Source organism: Mixophyes fleayi, chromosome 3 (assembly GCF_038048845.1).
Source record: "Mixophyes fleayi isolate aMixFle1 chromosome 3, aMixFle1.hap1, whole genome shotgun sequence".
NCBI lineage: Eukaryota > Metazoa > Chordata > Amphibia > Anura > Limnodynastidae > Mixophyes > Mixophyes fleayi.
The window spans coordinates 1,645,271-1,663,849 of NC_134404.1; the positions used below are offsets into that span (position 1 = coordinate 1,645,271).

The 18,579-nt window shown below is 48.0% G+C and overlaps 1 protein-coding gene across 1 annotated transcript in view; it reads left to right on the plus strand.

Annotated features, from left to right (window-relative positions):
• The first annotated feature begins 847 nt into the window (after positions 1-847).
• LOC142142540 (uridine-cytidine kinase-like 1) overlaps positions 848-18,579 on the plus strand; it is a 19,245-nt gene continuing 1,513 nt past the window's right edge. Inside the window, exons 1-4 of the mRNA XM_075200419.1 lie at positions 848-972; positions 14,322-14,521; positions 15,425-15,531; positions 17,676-17,846. Coding sequence (XP_075056520.1) covers positions 872-972; positions 14,322-14,521; positions 15,425-15,531; positions 17,676-17,846 — 579 coding nt within the window. The 5' untranslated portion in view covers positions 848-871. The remainder of the gene's footprint in view (positions 973-14,321; positions 14,522-15,424; positions 15,532-17,675; positions 17,847-18,579) is intronic.

Below are 18,579 nucleotides of genomic sequence, written 5' to 3' on the forward strand. Positions count from 1 at the left end.
GGGATGCCGGGAGCTGTAGTCCTGGACGCGGGGGATGCCGGGAGCTGTAGTCCTGGACGCGGGGGATGCCGGGAGCTGTAGTCCTGGACGCGGGGGATGCCGGGAGCTGTAGTCCTGGACGCGAGGGATGCCGGGAGCTGTAGTCCTGGACGCGAGGGATGCCGGGAGCTGTAGTCCTGGACGCGAGGGATGCCGGGAGCTGTAGTCCAGGACGCGAGGGATGCCGGGAGCTGTAGTCCAGGACGCGGGGGATGCCGGGAGCTGTAGTCCTGGACGCGGGGGATGCCGGGAGCTGTAGTCCTGGACGCGGGGGATGCCGGGAGCTGTAGTCCTGGACGCGGGGGATGCCGGGAGCTGTAGTCCTGGACGCGGGGGATGCCGGGAGCTGTAGTCCTGGACGCGGGGGATGCCGGGAGCTGTAGTCCTGGACGCGAGGGATGCCGGGAGCTGTAGTCCTGGACGCGAGGGATGCCGGGAGCTGTAGTCCTGGACGCGGGGGATGCCGGGAGCTGTAGTCCAGGACGCGAGGGATGCCGGGAGCTGTAGTCCAGGACGCGGGGGATGCCGGGAGCTGTAGTCCTGGACGCGGGGGATGCCGGGAGCTGTAGTCCTGGACGCGGGGGATGCCGGGAGCTGTAGTCCTGGACGCGGGGGATGCCGGGAGCTGTAGTCCTGGACGCGAGGGATGCCGGGAGCTGTAGTCCTGGACGCGGGGGATGCCGGGAGCTGTAGTCCAGGACGCGGGGGATGCCGGGAGCTGTAGTCCAGGACGCGAGGGATGCCGGGAGCTGTAGTCCTGGACGCGGGGGATGCCGGGAGCTGTAGTCCAGGACGCGGGGGATGCCGGGAGCTGTAGTCCAGGACGCGGGGGATGCCGGGAGCTGTAGTCCTGGGCGGCATGGAGAAAGGAGATTGCGGAGATCTGTCTTCCGGAGAGATGGAGGGAGAGCCGGGGAGAGCTCGTTCCCACAGGTACCTGCTGTCACTGGTGTGGCCCCTGTGTGAGGAGCTGTCACTGAGGTGTGGCCCCTGTGTGAGGAGCTGTCACTGAGGTGTGGCCCCTGTGTGAGGAGCTGTCACTGAGGTGTGGCCCCTGTGTGAGGAGCTGTCACTGAGGTGTGGCCCCTGTGTGAGGAGCTGTCACTGGTGTGGCCCCTGTGTGAGGAGCTGTCACTGAGGTGTGGCCCCTGTGTGAGGAGCTGTCACTGGTGTGGCCCCTGTGTGAGGAGCTGTCACTGAGGTGTGGCCCCTGTGTGAGGAGCTGTCACTGGTGTGGCCCCTGTGTGAGGAGCTGTCACTGAGATGTGGCCCCTGTGTGAGGAGCTGTCACTGAGGTGTGGCCCCTGTGTGAGGAGCTGTCACTGAGGTGTGGCCCCTGTGTGAGGAGCTGTCACTGAGGTGTGGCCCCTGTGTGAGGAGCTGTCACTGAGGTGTGGCCCCTGTTCCCAGTATCAGCTTTATGTTAACATTCATCTTCCCAGTGTAAACGAAAAGTGTCTCCCAGTTACTAGATGGTGCGGTATATTATACCCGGTGTCTCCCAGTTACTAGATGGTGCGGTATATTATACCCAGTGTCTCCCAGTTACTAGATGGTGCGGTATATTATACCCGGTGTCTCCCAGTTACTAGATGGTGCGGTATATTATACCCGGTGTCTCCCAGTTACTAGATGGTGCGGTATATTATACCCAGTGTCTCCCAGTTACTAGATGGTGCGGTATATTATACCCAGTGTCTCCCAGTTACTAGATGGTGCGGTATATTATACCCGGTGTCTCCCAGTTACTAGATGGTGCGGTATATTATACCCAGAGTCTCCCAGTTACTAGATGGTGCGGTATATTATACCCGGTGTCTCCCAGTTACTAGATGGTGCGGTATATTATACCCAGTATCTCCCAGTTACTAGATGGTGCGGTATATTATACCCAGTGTCTCCCAGTTACTAGATGGTACGGTATATTATACCCAGTGTCTCCCAGTTACTAGATGGTGCGGTATATTATACCCGGTGTCTCCCAGTTACTAGATGGTGCGGTATATTATACCCGGTGTCTCCCAGTTACTAGATGGTGCGGTATATTATACCCAGTGTCTCCCAGTTACTAGATGGTGCTGTATATTATACCCGGTGTCTCCCAGTTACTAGATGGTGCGGTATATTATACCCGGTGTCTCCCAGTTACTAGATGGTGCGGTATATTATACCCGGTGTCTCCCAGTTACTAGATGGTGCGGTATATTATACCCAGTGTCTCCCAGTTACTAGATGGTGCGGTATATTATACCCAGAGTCTCCCAGTTACTAGATGGTGCGGTATATTATACCCGGTGTCTCCCAGTTACTAGATGGTGCGGTATATTATACCCAGTATCTCCCAGTTACTAGATGGTGCGGTATATTATACCCAGTGTCTCCCAGTTACTAGATGGTGCGGTATATTATACCCGGTGTCTCCCAGTTACTAGATGGTGCAGTATATTATACCCAGTGTCTCCCAGTTACTAGATGGTGCGGTATATTATACCCAGTGTCTCCCAGTTACTAGATGGTGCGGTATATTATACCCAGTGTCTCCCAGTTACTAGATGGTGCGGTATATTATACCCAGTGTCTCCCAGTTACTAGATGGTGCGGTATATTATACCCAGTGTCTCCCAGTTACTAGATGGTGCGGTATATTATACCCAGTGTCTCCCAGTTACTAGATGGTGCGGTATATTATACCCAGTGTCTCCCAGTTACTAGATGGTGCGGTATATTATACCCGGTGTCTCCCAGTTACTAGATGGTGCGGTATATTATACCCAGAGTCTCCCAGTTACTAGATGGTGCGGTATATTATACCCGGTGTCTCCCAGTTACTAGATGGTGCGGTATATTATACCCAGTATCTCCCAGTTACTAGATGGTGCGGTATATTATACCCAGTGTCTCCCAGTTACTAGATGGTACGGTATATTATACCCAGTGTCTCCCAGTTACTAGATGGTGCGGTATATTATACCCGGTGTCTCCCAGTTACTAGATGGTGCGGTATATTATACCCGGTGTCTCCCAGTTACTAGATGGTGCGGTATATTATACCCGGTGTCTCCCAGTTACTAGATGGTGCTGTATATTATACCCGGTGTCTCCCAGTTACTAGATGGTGCGGTATATTATACCCGGTGTCTCCCAGTTACTAGATGGTGCGGTATATTATACCCGGTGTCTCCCAGTTACTAGATGGTGCGGTATATTATACCCAGTGTCTCCCAGTTACTAGATGGTGCGGTATATTATACCCAGAGTCTCCCAGTTACTAGATGGTGCGGTATATTATACCCGGTGTCTCCCAGTTACTAGATGGTGCGGTATATTATACCCAGTATCTCCCAGTTACTAGATGGTGCGGTATATTATACCCAGTGTCTCCCAGTTACTAGATGGTGCGGTATATTATACCCGGTGTCTCCCAGTTACTAGATGGTGCAGTATATTATACCCAGTGTCTCCCAGTTACTAGATGGTGCGGTATATTATACCCAGTGTCTCCCAGTTACTAGATGGTGCGGTATATTATACCCAGTGTCTCCCAGTTACTAGATGGTGCGGTATATTATACCCAGTGTCTCCCAGTTACTAGATGGTGCGGTATATTATACCCAGTGTCTCCCAGTTACTAGATGGTGCGGTATATTATACCCAGTGTCTCCCAGTTACTAGATGGTGCGGTATATTATACCCGGTGTCTCCCAGTTACTAGATGGTGCGGTATATTATACCCGGTGTCTCCCAGTTACTAGATGGTGCGGTATATTATACCCAGTGTCTCCCAGTTACTAGATGGTGCGGTATATTATACCCGGTGTCTCCCAGTTACTAGATGGTGCGGTATATTATACCCGGTGTCTCCCAGTTACTAGATGGTGCGGTATATTATACCCAGTGTCTCCCAGTTACTAGATGGTGCGGTATATTATACCCAGTGTCTCCCAGTTACTAGATGGTGCGGTATATTATATCCAGTGTCTCCCAGTTACTAGATGGTGCGGTATATTATACCCAGTGTCTCCCAGTTACTAGATGGTGCGGTATATTATACCCGGTGTCTCCCAGTTACTAGATGGTGCGGTATATTATACCCGGTGTCTCCCAGTTACTAGATGGTGCGGTATATTATACCCGGTGTCTCCCAGTTACTAGATGGTGCGGTATATTATACCCGGTGTCTCCCAGTTACTAGATGGTGCGGTATATTATACGCGGTGTCTCCCAGTTACTAGATAATGCGGTATATTATACCCAGTGTCTCCCAGTTACTAGATGGTGCGGTATATTATACCCGGTGTCTCCCAGTTACTAGATGGTGCGGTATATTATACCCAGTGTCTCCCAGTTACTAGATGGTGCGGTATATTATACCCAGTGTCTCCCAGTTACTAGATGGTGCGGTATATTATACCCAGTGTCTCCCAGTTACTAGATGGTGCGGTATATTATACCCGGTGTCTCCCAGTTACTAGATGGTGCGGTATATTATACCCAGAGTCTCCCAGTTACTAGATGGTGCGGTATATTATACCCAGTGTCTCCCAGTTACTAGATGGTGCGGTATATTATACCCAGTGTCTCCCAGTTACTAGATGGTGCGGTATATTATACCCAGTGTCTCCCAGTTACTAGATGGTGCGGTATATTATACCCGGTGTCTCCCAGTTACTAGATGGTGCTGTATATTATACCCGGTGTCTCCCAGTTACTAGATGGTGCGGTATATTATACCCGGTGTCTCCCAGTTACTAGATGGTGCGGTATATTATACCCGGTGTCTCCCAGTTACTAGATGGTGCGGTATATTATACGCGGTGTCTCCCAGTTACTAGATGGTGCGGTATATTATACCCGGTGTCTCCCAGTTACTAGATGGTGCGGTATATTATACCCGGTGTCTCCCAGTTACTAGATGGTGCGGTATATTATACCCGGTGTCTCCCAGTTACTAGATGGTGCGGTATATTATACCCGGTGTCTCCCAGTTACTAGATGGTGCGGTATATTATACCCGGTGTCTCCCAGTTACTAGATGGTGCGGTATATTATACCCAGAGTCTCCCAGTTACTAGATGGTGCTGTATATTATACCCAGAGTCTCCCAGTTACTAGATGGTGCGGTATATTATACCCAGAGTCTCCCAGTTACTAGATGGTGCGGTATATTATACCCAGTGTCTCCCAGTTACTAGATGGTGCGGTATATTATACCCAGAGTCTCCCAGTTACTAGATGGTGCGGTATATTATACCCAGTGTCTCCCAGTTACTAGATGGTGCTGTATATTATACCCAGAGTCTCCCAGTTACTAGATGGTGCGGTATATTATACCCGGTGTCTCCCAGTTACTAGATGGTGCGGTATATTATACCCGGTGTCTCCCAGTTACTAGATGGTGCGGTATATTATACCCAGTGTCTCCCAGTTACTAGATGGTGCGGTATATTATACCCAGTGTCTCCCAGTTACTAGATGGTGCGGTATATTATACCCGGTGTCTCCCAGTTACTAGATGGTGCGGTATATTATACCCGGTGTCTCCCAGTTACTAGATGGTGCGGTATATTATACCCAGAGTCTCCCAGTTACTAGATGGTGCTGTATATTATACCCAGAGTCTCCCAGTTACTAGATGGTGCGGTATATTATACCCAGTGTCTCCCAGTTACTAGATGGTGCGGTATATTATACCCGGTGTCTCCCAGTACTAGATGGTGCGGTATATTATACCCGGTGTCTCCCAGTACTAGATGGTGCGGTATATTATACCCGGTGTCTCCCAGTTACTAGATGGTGCGGTATATTATACCCAGTGTCTCCCAGTTACTAGATGATGCGGTATATTATACCCAGTGTCTCCCAGTTACTAGATGGTGCGGTATATTATACCCGGTGTCTCCCAGTTACTAGATGGTGCGGTATATTATACCCGGTGTCTCCCAGTTACTAGATGGTGCGGTATATTATACCCGGTGTCTCCCAGTTACTAGATGGTGCGGTATATTATACCTTGTGTCTCCCAGTTACTAGATGGTGCGGTATATTATACCCAGTGTCTCCCAGTTACTAGATGGTGCGGTATATTATACCCAGTGTCTCCCAGTTACTAGATGGTGCGGTATATTATACCCAGTGTCTCCCAGTTACTAGATGGTGCGGTATATTATACCCAGTGTCTCCCAGTTACTAGATGGTGCGGTATATTATACCCAGTGTCTCCCAGTTACTAGATGGTGCGGTATATTATACCCAGTGTCTCCCAGTTACTAGATGGTGCGGTATATTATACCCGGTGTCTCCCAGTTACTAGATGGTGCGGTATATTATACCCGGTGTCTCCCAGTTACTAGATGGTGCGGTATATTATACCCGATGTCTCCCAGTTACTAGATGGTGCGGTATATTATACCCGGTGTCTCCCAGTTACTAGATGGTGCTGTATATTATACCCGGTGTCTCCCAGTTACTAGATGGTGCGGTATATTATACCCGGTGTCTCCCAGTTACTAGATGGTGCGGTATATTATACCCGGTGTCTCCCAGTTACTAGATGGTGCGGTATATTATACCCGGTGTCTCCCAGTTACTAGATGGTGCGGTATATTATACCCAGTGTCTCCCAGTTACTAGATGGTGCGGTATATTATACCCAGTGTCTCCCAGTTACTAGATGGTGCGGTATATTATACCCAGTGTCTCCCAGTTACTAGATGGTGCGGTATATTATACCCGGTGTCTCCCAGTTACTAGATGGTGCGGTATATTATACCCGGTGTCTCCCAGTTACTAGATGGTACGGTATATTATACCCGGTGTCTCCCAGTTACTAGATGGTGCGGTATATTATACCCTGTGTCTCCCAGTTACTAGATGGTGCGGTATATTATACGCGGTGTCTCCCAGTTACTAGATGGTGCTGTATATTATACGCGGTGTCTCCCAGTTACTAGATGGTGCTGTATATTATACCCGGTGTCTCCCAGTTACTAGATGGTGCGGTATATTATACCCGGTGTCTCCCAGTTACTAGATGGTGCGGTATATTATACCCGGTGTCTCCCAGTACTAGATGGTGCGGTATATTATACCCAGTGTCTCCCAGTTACTAGATGGTGCGGTATATTATACCCAGTGTCTCCCAGTTACTAGATGGTGCGGTATATTATACCCAGTGTCTCCCAGTTACTAGATGGTGCGGTATATTATACCCGGTGTCTCCCAGTTACTAGATGGTGCGGTATATTATACCCGGTGTCTCCCAGTTACTAGATGGTGCGGTATATTATACCCTGTGTCTCCCAGTTACTAGATGGTGCGGTATATTATACGCGGTGTCTCCCAGTTACTAGATGGTGCGGTATATTATACCCGGTGTCTCCCAGTTACTAGATGGTGCGGTATATTATACCCGGTGTCTCCCAGTTACTAGATGGTGCGGTATATTATACCCAGTGTCTCCCAGTTACTAGATGGTGCGGTACATTATACCCAGTGTCTCCCAGTTACTAGATGGTGCGGTATATTATACCCAGTGTCTCCCAGTTTCTAGATGGTGCGGTATATTATACCCGGTGTCTCCCAGTTACTAGATGGTGCGGTATATTATACCCGGTGTCTCCCAGTTACTAGATGGTGCGGTATATTATACGCGGTGTCTCCCAGTTACTAGATGGTGCGGTATATTATACCCGGTGTCTCCCAGTTACTAGATGGTGCGGTATATTATACCCTGTGTCTCCCAGTTACTAGATGGTGCGGTATATTATACCCAGTGTCTCCCAGTTACTAGATGGTGCGGTATATTATACCCAGTGTCTCCCAGTTACTAGATGGTGCGGTATATTATACCCAGTGTCTCCCAGTTACTAGATGGTGCGGTATATTATACCCGGTGTCTCCCAGTTACTAGATGGTGCGGTATATTATACCCGGTGTCTCCCCGTTACTAGATGGTGCGGTATATTATACCCCGTGTCTCCCCGTTACTAGATGGTGCGGTATATTATACCCGGTGTCTCCCAGTTACTAGATGGTGCGGTATATTATACCCAGTGTCTCTCAGTTACTAGATGGTGCGGTATATTATACCCGGTGTCTCCCAGTTACTAGATGGTGCGGTATATTATACCCGGTGTCTCCCAGTTACTAGATGGTGCGGTATATTATACCCGGTGTCTCCCAGTTACTAGATGGTGCGGTATATTATACCCGGTGTCTCCCCGTTACTAGATGGTGCGGTATATTATACCCCGTGTCTCCCCGTTACTAGATGGTGCGGTATATTATACCCGGTGTCTCCCAGTTACTAGATGGTGCGGTATATTATACCCGGTGTCTCCCAGTTACTAGATGGTGCGGTATATTATACCCGGTGTCTCCCAGTTACTAGATGGTGCGGTATATTATACCCGGTGTCTCTCAGTTACTAGATGGTGCGGTATATTATACCCGGTGTCTCCCAGTTACTAGATGGTGCGGTATATTATACCCAGTGTCTCCCAGTTACTAGATGGTGCGGTATATTATACCCAGTGTCTCCCAGTTACTAGATGGTGCGGTATATTATACCCAGTGTCTCTCAGTTACTAGATGGTGCGGTATATTATACCCGGTGTCTCCCAGTTACTAGATGGTGCGGTATATTATACCCAGAGTCTCCCAGTTACTAGATGGTGCTGTATATTATACCCAGTGTCTCCCAGTTACTAGATGGTGCGGTATATTATACCCAGTGTCTCTCAGTTACTAGATGGTGCGGTATATTATACCCGGTGTCTCCCAGTTACTAAATGGTGCGGTATATTATACCCGGTGTCTCCCAGTTACTAGATGGTGCGGTATATTATACCCGGTGTCTCCCAGTTACTAGATGGTGCGGTATATTATACCCGGTGTCTCCCAGTTACTAGATGGTGCGGTATATTATACCCTGTGTCTCCCAGTTACTAGATGGTGCGGTATATTATACCCAGAGTCTCCCAGCTACTAGATGGTGCGGTATATTATACCCTGTGTCTCCCAGTTACTAGATGGTGCGGTATATTATACCCGGTGTCTCCCAGTTACTAGATGGTGCGGTATATTATACCCAGTGTGTCCCAGTTACTAGATGGTGCGGTATATTATACCCTGTGTCTCCCAGTTACTAGATGGTGCGGTATATTATACCCTGTGTCTCCCAGTTACTAGATGGTGCGGTATATTATACCCGGTGTCTCCCAGTTACTAGATGGTGCGGTATATTATACCCGGTGTCTCCCAGTTACTAGATGGTGCGGTATATTATACCCAGTGTCTCCCAGTTACTAGATGGTGCGGTATATTATACCCAGAGTCTCCCAGTTACTAGATGGTACGGTATATTATACCCGGTGTCTCCCAGTTACTAGATGGTGCGGTATATTATACCCGGTGTCTCCCAGTTACTAGATGGTGCGGTATATTATACCCGGTGTCTCCCAGTTACTAGATGGTGCGGTATATTATACCCAGTGTGTCCCAGTTACTAGATGGTGCGGTATATTATACCCAGTGTCTCCCAGTTACTAGATGGTGCGGTATATTATACCCAGTGTCTCCCAGTTACTAGATGGTGCGGTATATTATACCCAGTGTCTCCCAGTTACTAGATGGTGCGGTATATTATACCCGGTGTCTCCCAGTTACTAGATGGTGCGGTATATTATACCCAGTGTCTCCCAGTTACTAGATGGTGCGGTATATTATACCCAGAGTCTCACAGTTACTAGATGGTGCGCTATATTATACCCAGTGTCTCCCAGTTACTAGATGGTGCGGTATATTATACCCAGAGTCTCCCAGTTACTAGATGGTGCGGTATATTATACCCAGAGTCTCCCAGTTACTAGATGGTGCGGTATATTATACCCAGTGTCTCCCAGTTACTAGATGGTGCGGTATATTATACCCAGAGTCTCCCAGTTACTAGATGGTGCGGTATATTATACCCAGTGTCTCCCAGTTACTAGGTGGTGCGGTATATTATACCCGGTGTCTCCCAGTTACTAGATGGTGCGGTATATTATACCCGGTGTCTCCCAGTTACTAGGTGGTGCGGTATATTATACCCGGTGTCTCCCAGTTACTAGATGGTGCGGTATATTATACCCGGTGTCTCCCAGTTACTAGATGGTGCTGTATATTATACCCGGTGTCTCCCAGTTACTAGATGGTGCGGTATATTATACCCAGTGTCTCCCAGTTACTAGATGGTGCGGTATATTATACCCGGTGTCTCCCAATTACTAGATGGTGCGGTATATTATACCCAGTGTCTCCCAGTTACTAGATGGTGCGGTATATTATACCCAGAGTCTCCCAGTTACTAGGTGGTGCGGTATATTATACCCGGTGTCTCCCAGTTACTAGATGGTGCGGTATATTATACCCGGTGTCTCCCAGTTACTAGATGGTGCGGTATATTATACCCGGTGTCTCCCAGTTACTAGATGGTGCGGTATATTATACCCGGTGTCTCCCAGTTACTAGATGGTGCGGTATATTATACCCAGTGTCTCCCAGTTACTAGATGGTGCGGTATATTATACCCGGTATCTCCCAGTTACTAGATGGTGCGGTATATTATACCCAGAGTCTCCCAGTTACTAGATGGTGCGGTATATTATACCCAGAGTCTCCCAGTTACTAGATGGTGCGGTATATTATACGCGGTGTCTCCCAGTTACTAGATGGTACGGTATATTATACCCAGAGTCTCCCAGTTACTAGATGGTGCGGTATATTATACCCAGTGTCTCCCAGTTACTAGATGGTGCGGTATATTATACCCGGTGTCTCCCAGTTACTAGATGGTGCGGTATATTATACCCGGTATCTCCCAGTTACTAGATGGTGCGGTATATTATACCCGGTGTCTCCCAGTTACTAGATGGTGCGGTATATTATACCCAGTGTCTCCCAGTTACTAGATGGTGCGGTATATTATACCCGGTGTCTCCCAGTTACTAGATGGTGCGGTATATTATACCCGGTGTCTCCCAGTTACTAGATGGTGCGGTATATTATACCCGGTGTCTCCCAGTTACTAGATGGTGCGGTATATTATACCCGGTGTCTCCCAGTTACTAGATGGTGCGGTATATTATACCCGGTGTCTCCCAGTTACTAGATGGTGCGGTATATTATACCCGGTGTCTCCCAGTTACTAGATGGTGCTGTATATTATACCCGGTGTCTCCCAGTTACTAGATGGTGCTGTATATTATACCCGGTGTCTCCCAGTTACTAGATGGTGCGGTATATTATACCCGGTGTCTCCCAGTTACTAGATGGTGCGGTATATTATACCCGGTGTCTCCCAGTTACTAGATGGTGCGGTATATTATACCCAGTGTCTCCCAGTTACTAGATGGTGCGGTATATTATACCCAGTGTCTCCCAGTTACTAGATGGTGCGGTATATTATACCCAGTGTCTCCCAGTTACTAGATGGTGCTGTATATTATACCCAGTGTCTCCCAGTTACTAGATGGTGCGGTATATTATACCCAGTGTCTCCCAGTTACTAGATGGTGCGGTATATTATACCCAGTGTCTCCCAGTTACTAGATGGTGCGGTATATTATACCCGGTGTCTCCCAGTTACTAGATGGTGCTGTATATTATACCCGGTGTCTCCCAGTTACTAGATGGTGCTGTATATTATACCCGGTGTCTCCCAGTTACTAGATGGTGCGGTATATTATACCCGGTGTCTCCCAGTTACTAGATGGTGCGGTATATTATACCCGGTGTCTCCCAGTTACTAGATGGTGCGGTATATTATACCCAGTGTCTCCCAGTTACTAGATGGTGCGGTATATTATACCCGGTGTCTCCCAGTTACTAGATGGTGCGGTATATTATACCCGGTGTCTCCCAGTTACTAGATGGTGCGGTATATTATACCCAGTGTCTCCCAGTTACTAGATGGTGCGGTATATTATACCCAGTGTCTCCCAGTACTAGATGGTGCGGTATATTATACCCAGTGTCTCCCAGTTACTAGATGGTGCGGTATATTATACCCGGTGTCTCCCAGTTACTAGATGGTGCGGTATATTATACCCAGTGTCTCCCAGTTACTAGATGGTGCGGTATATTATACCCGGTGTCTCCCAGTTACTAGATGGTGCGGTATATTATACCCGGTGTCTCCCAGTTACTAGATGGTGCGGTATATTATACCCTGTGTCTCCCAGTTACTAGATGGTGCGGTATATTATACCCGGTGTCTCCCAGTTACTAGATGGTGCGGTATATTATACCCAGTGTCTCCCAGTTACTAGATGGTGCGGTATATTATACCCAGTGTCTCCCAGTTACTAGATGGTGCGGTATATTATACCCGGTGTCTCCCAGTTACTAGATGGTGCGGTATATTATACCCAGTGTCTCCCAGTTACTAGATGGTGCTGTATATTATACCCAGTGTCTCCCAGTTACTAGATGGTGCGGTATATTATACCCAGAGTCTCCCAGTTACTAGATGATGCGGTATATTATACCCAGTGTCTCCCAGTTACTAGATGGTGCGGTATATTATACCCAGTGTCTCCCAGTTACTAGATGGTGCGGTATATTATACCCAGTGTCTCCCAGTTACTAGATGGTGCGGTATATTATACCCAGTGTCTCCCAGTTACTAGATGGTGCGGTATATTATACCCGGTGTCTCCCAGTTACTAGATGGTGCGGTATATTATACCCAGTGTCTCCCAGTTACTAGATGGTGCGGTATATTATACCCAGTGTCTCCCAGTTACTCCTTCTCTGGTACCTGTTGTAGATGTTAGTTGGGTCTGAATATCAGCTATAATATATTTATGTTCCTTTTAATGGGTGTATATTTTACAAAGCTATTAGCACAATGTATATTAGTTATTATGTGTTATTGTATTATTTATGTAGCACGATATATTACACAAAGTACTGGGCGTGGGAGGGAGACAGTATGTGGGAGAGAAGAGGGGTACGGTGACCCTAATGTAACATTTAGGACATAGAGCAATGTATGTGCTGAGCCAGGACAGGACTCGCAGTACAATGATAATATTAGGTACATATGTACCAGTAAGATATAAGGGGGTAATGACTGAGTTATGTGTGAGTGATAATATGTCCTGGGAGTGTCGCCCATACTGTGCATGGACTGATTCCATATATGATGCCAGAAACCACTGGCTGTTCATTATCCCAGATACAGCCCAGCGATCCTGAGATGTGGATAGAGACAGGAGATGGAAGTGGGGTACCCCCCCCCCCCACTATCCTCCGTCTGCGTGACCCCCCCAAGAGCAGGTGTCCCAGCCAGACCCTGCACACAAGGAGCCACCCCCAGGTCACACTGAGCCCGTCATGTAGATAACAGCCGGGATCCTCAGATATTTTTATCTCTCGGCTGCAGAGGGTTCGTCCTATTTTTGGCAGCTCGCTGGCCGGGGACTACTGTTGTGGTTGTAGCTGTAGATCCCCGCACTGCGCTGAAGACTTGGGGTCCTCCCTCCCTTCCTCCAGTATGACCCCCTCGGGGTCTGAGTGTTACTTCGGAGCTGTGATATCTGGTCGCGTCAGTTTCCTTACACTCAACAGGTACAAAACGCGCAGGAATAGTAGAGAGGACAGAGCAGAGGCCGTCTGCCTCTTCATGGGGATATAAACAGGAACAACAGAGCATGTGAGATACATAGGACTGTGTGACTGGAGTAGTGGTGTGTAAGTGGATGTATAGGAACAGCAGAGCATATGAGATATACACACTACTACTGCATTCACACAGTCCTATATAAGTGAGCAGTACAGAAGTAGGAGTGTGTATTGGGGTACACTGGGGCAGTACAGAAGTAGGAGTGGGTATTGGGGTACACTGGGGCACTACAGGATTAGTAGTGTGTATTGGGGTACACTGGGGCAGTACAGGGTTAGTATTGGGGTACACTGGGGCAGTACAGCCATAGTAGTGGGTATTGGGGTACACTGGGGCAGTACAGGATTAGTATTGGGGTACACTGGGGCAGTACAGGATTAGTATTGGGGTACTCTGGGGCAGTACAGCCATAGAAGTGGCTATTGGGGTACACTGGGGCAGTAGAGGATTAGTATTGGGGTACACTGGGGCAGTACAGCCATAGTAGTGGGTATTGGGGTACACTGGGGCAGTAGAGGATTAGTGCTGTAAAGTATTGGGGTACATTGGGGCAGAAGGGGTATTTTCTCGCTGGTCGTACAGACCTACAGTAACAGAATTATCTTTATTTCATCAGTGACAGTGGAGACGACTCCTTGGACACCCTGCTCACCCGTCTGCCTCTCACCCCATCTCTGTCACCCCGTAAGCGCACTACGAGTCAGAGCAAGACTGAGCCACCATTGTTACGAACAAGCAAGAGAACCATCTATACGGCTGGGCGCCCGCCCTGGTACAATGAGTCCGGGACTCCGTTTAAGGAAGCTTTCGTCATAGGTGAGAGAATATATGTATATAATAAACAACCAGTCCGTATTGTGTTATCTGAGAAGTTACAGCTGATATCGTTGTATGTTACATTATATTAACACATCACTATACTGCATTATTATACAGTTATATCCATACAGCAGTATACTGTACAATTATACTGTGTATTGTACTCTGTACTGCACTATTACACAGTACATCATACTACGCTCTATTGCCCTGCGCACTGTACTGCACTATTACCTTGTGTACTATATACTGTACTGCACTATTACCTTGTGTACTATATACTGTACTGCACTATTACCTTGTGTACTATATACTGTACTGCACTATTACCTTGTGTACTATATACTGTACTGCACTATTACCTTGTGTACTATATACTGTACTGCACTATTACCTTGTGTACTATATACTGTACTGCACTATTACCTTGTGTACTATATACTGTACTGCACTATTACCCCGTGCACTATACACTGTACTGCACTATTACCCCGTGCACTATACACTGTACTGCACTATTACCTTGTGTACTATTACTGTACTGCACTATTACCCCGTGCACTATACACTGTACTGCACTATTACCTTGTGTACTATTACTGTACTGCACTATTACACAGTACATTATACTACGCTCTATTGCCCTGCGCACTGTACTGCACTATTACCTTGTGTACTATATACTGTACTGCACTATTACCTTGTGTACTATATACTGTACTGCACTATTACCTTGTGTACTATTACTGTACTGCACTATTACCCCGTGCACTATACACTGTACTGCACTATTACCTCGTGTACTATTACACTGTACATTATACTATGCGCTATTGCCCCGCGCACTGTGCTGCACTATTGCCCCGCACACTATACTGAAGTTTCCTTCCTCTTCTTTAGGTCTGTGTGGGGGCAGCGCGTCTGGTAAGACCACCGTAGCCAATAAAATTATTGAAGCTCTGGATGTGCCCTGGGTCGTTCTCCTCTCCATGGACTGTTTCTATAAGGTGTGTACGGCACATATATAACGTGTAATATAACCTCTAGTGTGATCCTCACCAGATTTACCAGTCACAACTCTGAGCACTAATATACTGACATTCATCCTGAGGCCCATCTTGTTATTCATTATGGTGCCGCAATATCACTATTATACTTCGTGCTACTAATAGGAAGGTTGTGCTCCAAATGTGAGTGTGAGTAAGGCATGTAGGAAATGTGTGGAGTTCAAGCAGAAGTCATGAATCTCTGAGGCCTTGTCTGTGCCCCCTCATGTAGGAGATCTGGAGCTGACCTCTGCTGGATCTCTGAGCATCCAACCAGGTCATCAGGTCCTGTCTGTGTCCTCTCATGTAGGAGGTCTGGAGCTGAGATCTGCTGGATCTTTCTGAGCATCCAACCAGGTCATCAGGTCCTGTCTGTGCCCCCTCATGTAGGAGGTCTGGAGCTGAACTCTGCTGGATCTCTCTGAGCATCCAACCAGGTCATCAGGTCCTGTCTGTGCCCTCTCATGTAGGAGATCTGGAGCTGACCTCTGCTGGATGTCTCTGAGCATCCAATATATAACGTGTTATATATCCTCTAGTGTGATCCTCACCAGATTTACCAGTCACAACTCTGAGCACTAATATACTGACATTCATCCTGAGGCCCATCCCGTTATTCATTATGGTGCCGCAATATCACTATTATACTTTGTGCTACTAATAGGAAGGTTGTGCTCCAAATGTGAGTGTCCTCTCATGTAGGAGGTCTGGAGCTGACCTCTGCTGGATCTCTCTGAGCCCCACACAGGTCATCAGGTCCTGTCTATGCCCTCTCATGTGGGAGGTCTGGAGCTGACCTCTGCTGGATTTCTCTGAGCCTCACACAGGTCATCAGGTTCTGTCTGTGCCCTCTCATGTGGGTGGTCTGGAGCTGACCTCTGCTGGATTTCTCTGAGCCTCACACAGGTCATCAGGTTCTGTCTGTGCCCTCTCATGTGGGTGGTCTGGAGCTGACCTCTCTGAGCCCCAAACAGGTCATCAAGTCCTGTCTATGCCCTCTCATGTGGGTGGTCTGGAGCTGACCTCTGCTGGATCTCTCTGAGCCCCACACAGGTCATCAGGTCCTGTCTATGCCCTCTCATGTGGGAGGTCTGGAGCTGACCTGCTGGATCTCCATGAGCCTCACATAGGTCATCAGGTCATGTCTGTGCCCTCTCATGTAGGAGATCTGGAGCTGAGATCTGCTGGATCTCTCTGAGCCTCACATAGGTCATCAGGTCCTGTCTGTGCCCTCTCATGTGGGAGGTCTGGAGCTGACCTCTGCTGGATCTCTATGAGCCTCACATAGGTCATCAGGTCCTGTCTATGCCCTCTCATGTAGGAGATCTGGAGCTGAGATCTGCTGGATCTCTCTGAGCCTCACATAGGTCATCAAGTCCTGTCTATGCCCTCTCATGTGGGTGGTCTGGAGCTGACCTCTGCTGGATCTCTCTGAGCCCCACACAGGTTATCAGGTCCTGTCTGTGCCCCCTCATGTAGGAGATCTGGAGCTGAGATCTGCTGGATCTCTCTGAGCCTCACATAGGTCATCAGGTCCTGTCTGTGCCCTCTCATGTGGGAGGTCTGGAGCTGACCTGCTGGATCTCCATGAGCCTCACATAGGTCATCAGGTCCTGTCTGTGCCCTCTCATGTGGTAAGTTTGGAGATGTCCTCTGTTGGATATTTCTGAGCCTCCACACAGGTAATCAGGTCCTGCTGGCTCATGAGGGAGATCAGGGCCTGATTGCAAGCTCTTGCGGAAGTCTGTATTCTCACTATGTGTAATGTTAGTGTGCGGTCACTGTTCTCAGAGAGACTAGCAAGATGTTAAAGCTTCTGTCACTGGTATGTGTTTTGTTTACACAGATTTTACCATATCCGTCAAAAGTAGCTGGGAAAGTAGAATGATTTATAGAAATATCTTAGAATTTCAGAATTTAATGTAAATGATTGCATTTTCCATGATTTTTTTTTTTTTTTTTATAAATGTGTACAATTTGCTGACTTTCGTGCCAGAACGGGTATATAGGTGCGAAGGATTGATAATCTGCTCGTAACATTACATGTTTAGCGCCAATGTATCATGTGTCTGTGGCGCTGATCTCTACTCTCTATCCATCACCAGGTCCTCAGTAAAGATCAGCAGGAATTGGCAGCCAGGAACGAGTACAATTTTGATCACCCTGACGCGTTTGACTTTGATCTGTTGGTGAATGTGTTGCGCAAACTGAAGAAGGGAAAGAGCGTTAAAGTCCCGGTGTATGACTTCACCACGCACAGCCGGAGGAAGGAGTGGGTGAGTGTGGAGACTTTACTGCCAGTACATGACCGTACAGATATAGACAGCAAGGAAAGTATAAACCAGCGCAGAAGTGTCCATCTCCTCTGTTCACGGGCAGATTCTGACCCCTGGGGGCGGTACTACTTGCTGCCTCCACCTACAGGGTGTAATTAATTCTGCAAATATCCATATCCTGACTGCTGTAAAGTCCTGCAGTGTATTATTCTAGCTGGTCATTATAAAGATGTATTTCTCTGCGTGTAGAATCCTACTTATAAGCCACCCTTTTTATAATGACACTTTCCTCTTTAGTTCTCCATGATTACAATGGGCAGGGAACCTACCATCTCCATGGTCTATAAGGCAGCTCTTCTCTTTCTCTAGGTCCTTTCCTGTCTCTAGTAATAGGTAGGTCAGTGTGAGAGGATGAACCGCCTATGCCACCCTGTCTATTGTTGCTGGAAACAGGTTGGGCATGGGCAAACTTTGCCACAGTTCCCTTTCCTTATCCCAAACGCGACCTCTCATCACAGTAGGAGGGGCTTACAAATGCTGCCCCCACTAGACTCTGTACCGGCATCCAGAACCGGGTTTCTTTTGGGTAACTGACGCTGTGAGTGTACCCCGTTACTGGTGTACCTGGGCTGGTACTCCTGACCTCTTTCTATGGATCAGGGTTGCTGTGGATGGATCCCCCCTGGCCTATCGCACTGGCCAGAGCTGCTGGGTAGCGGGCAGAGCGATGGTA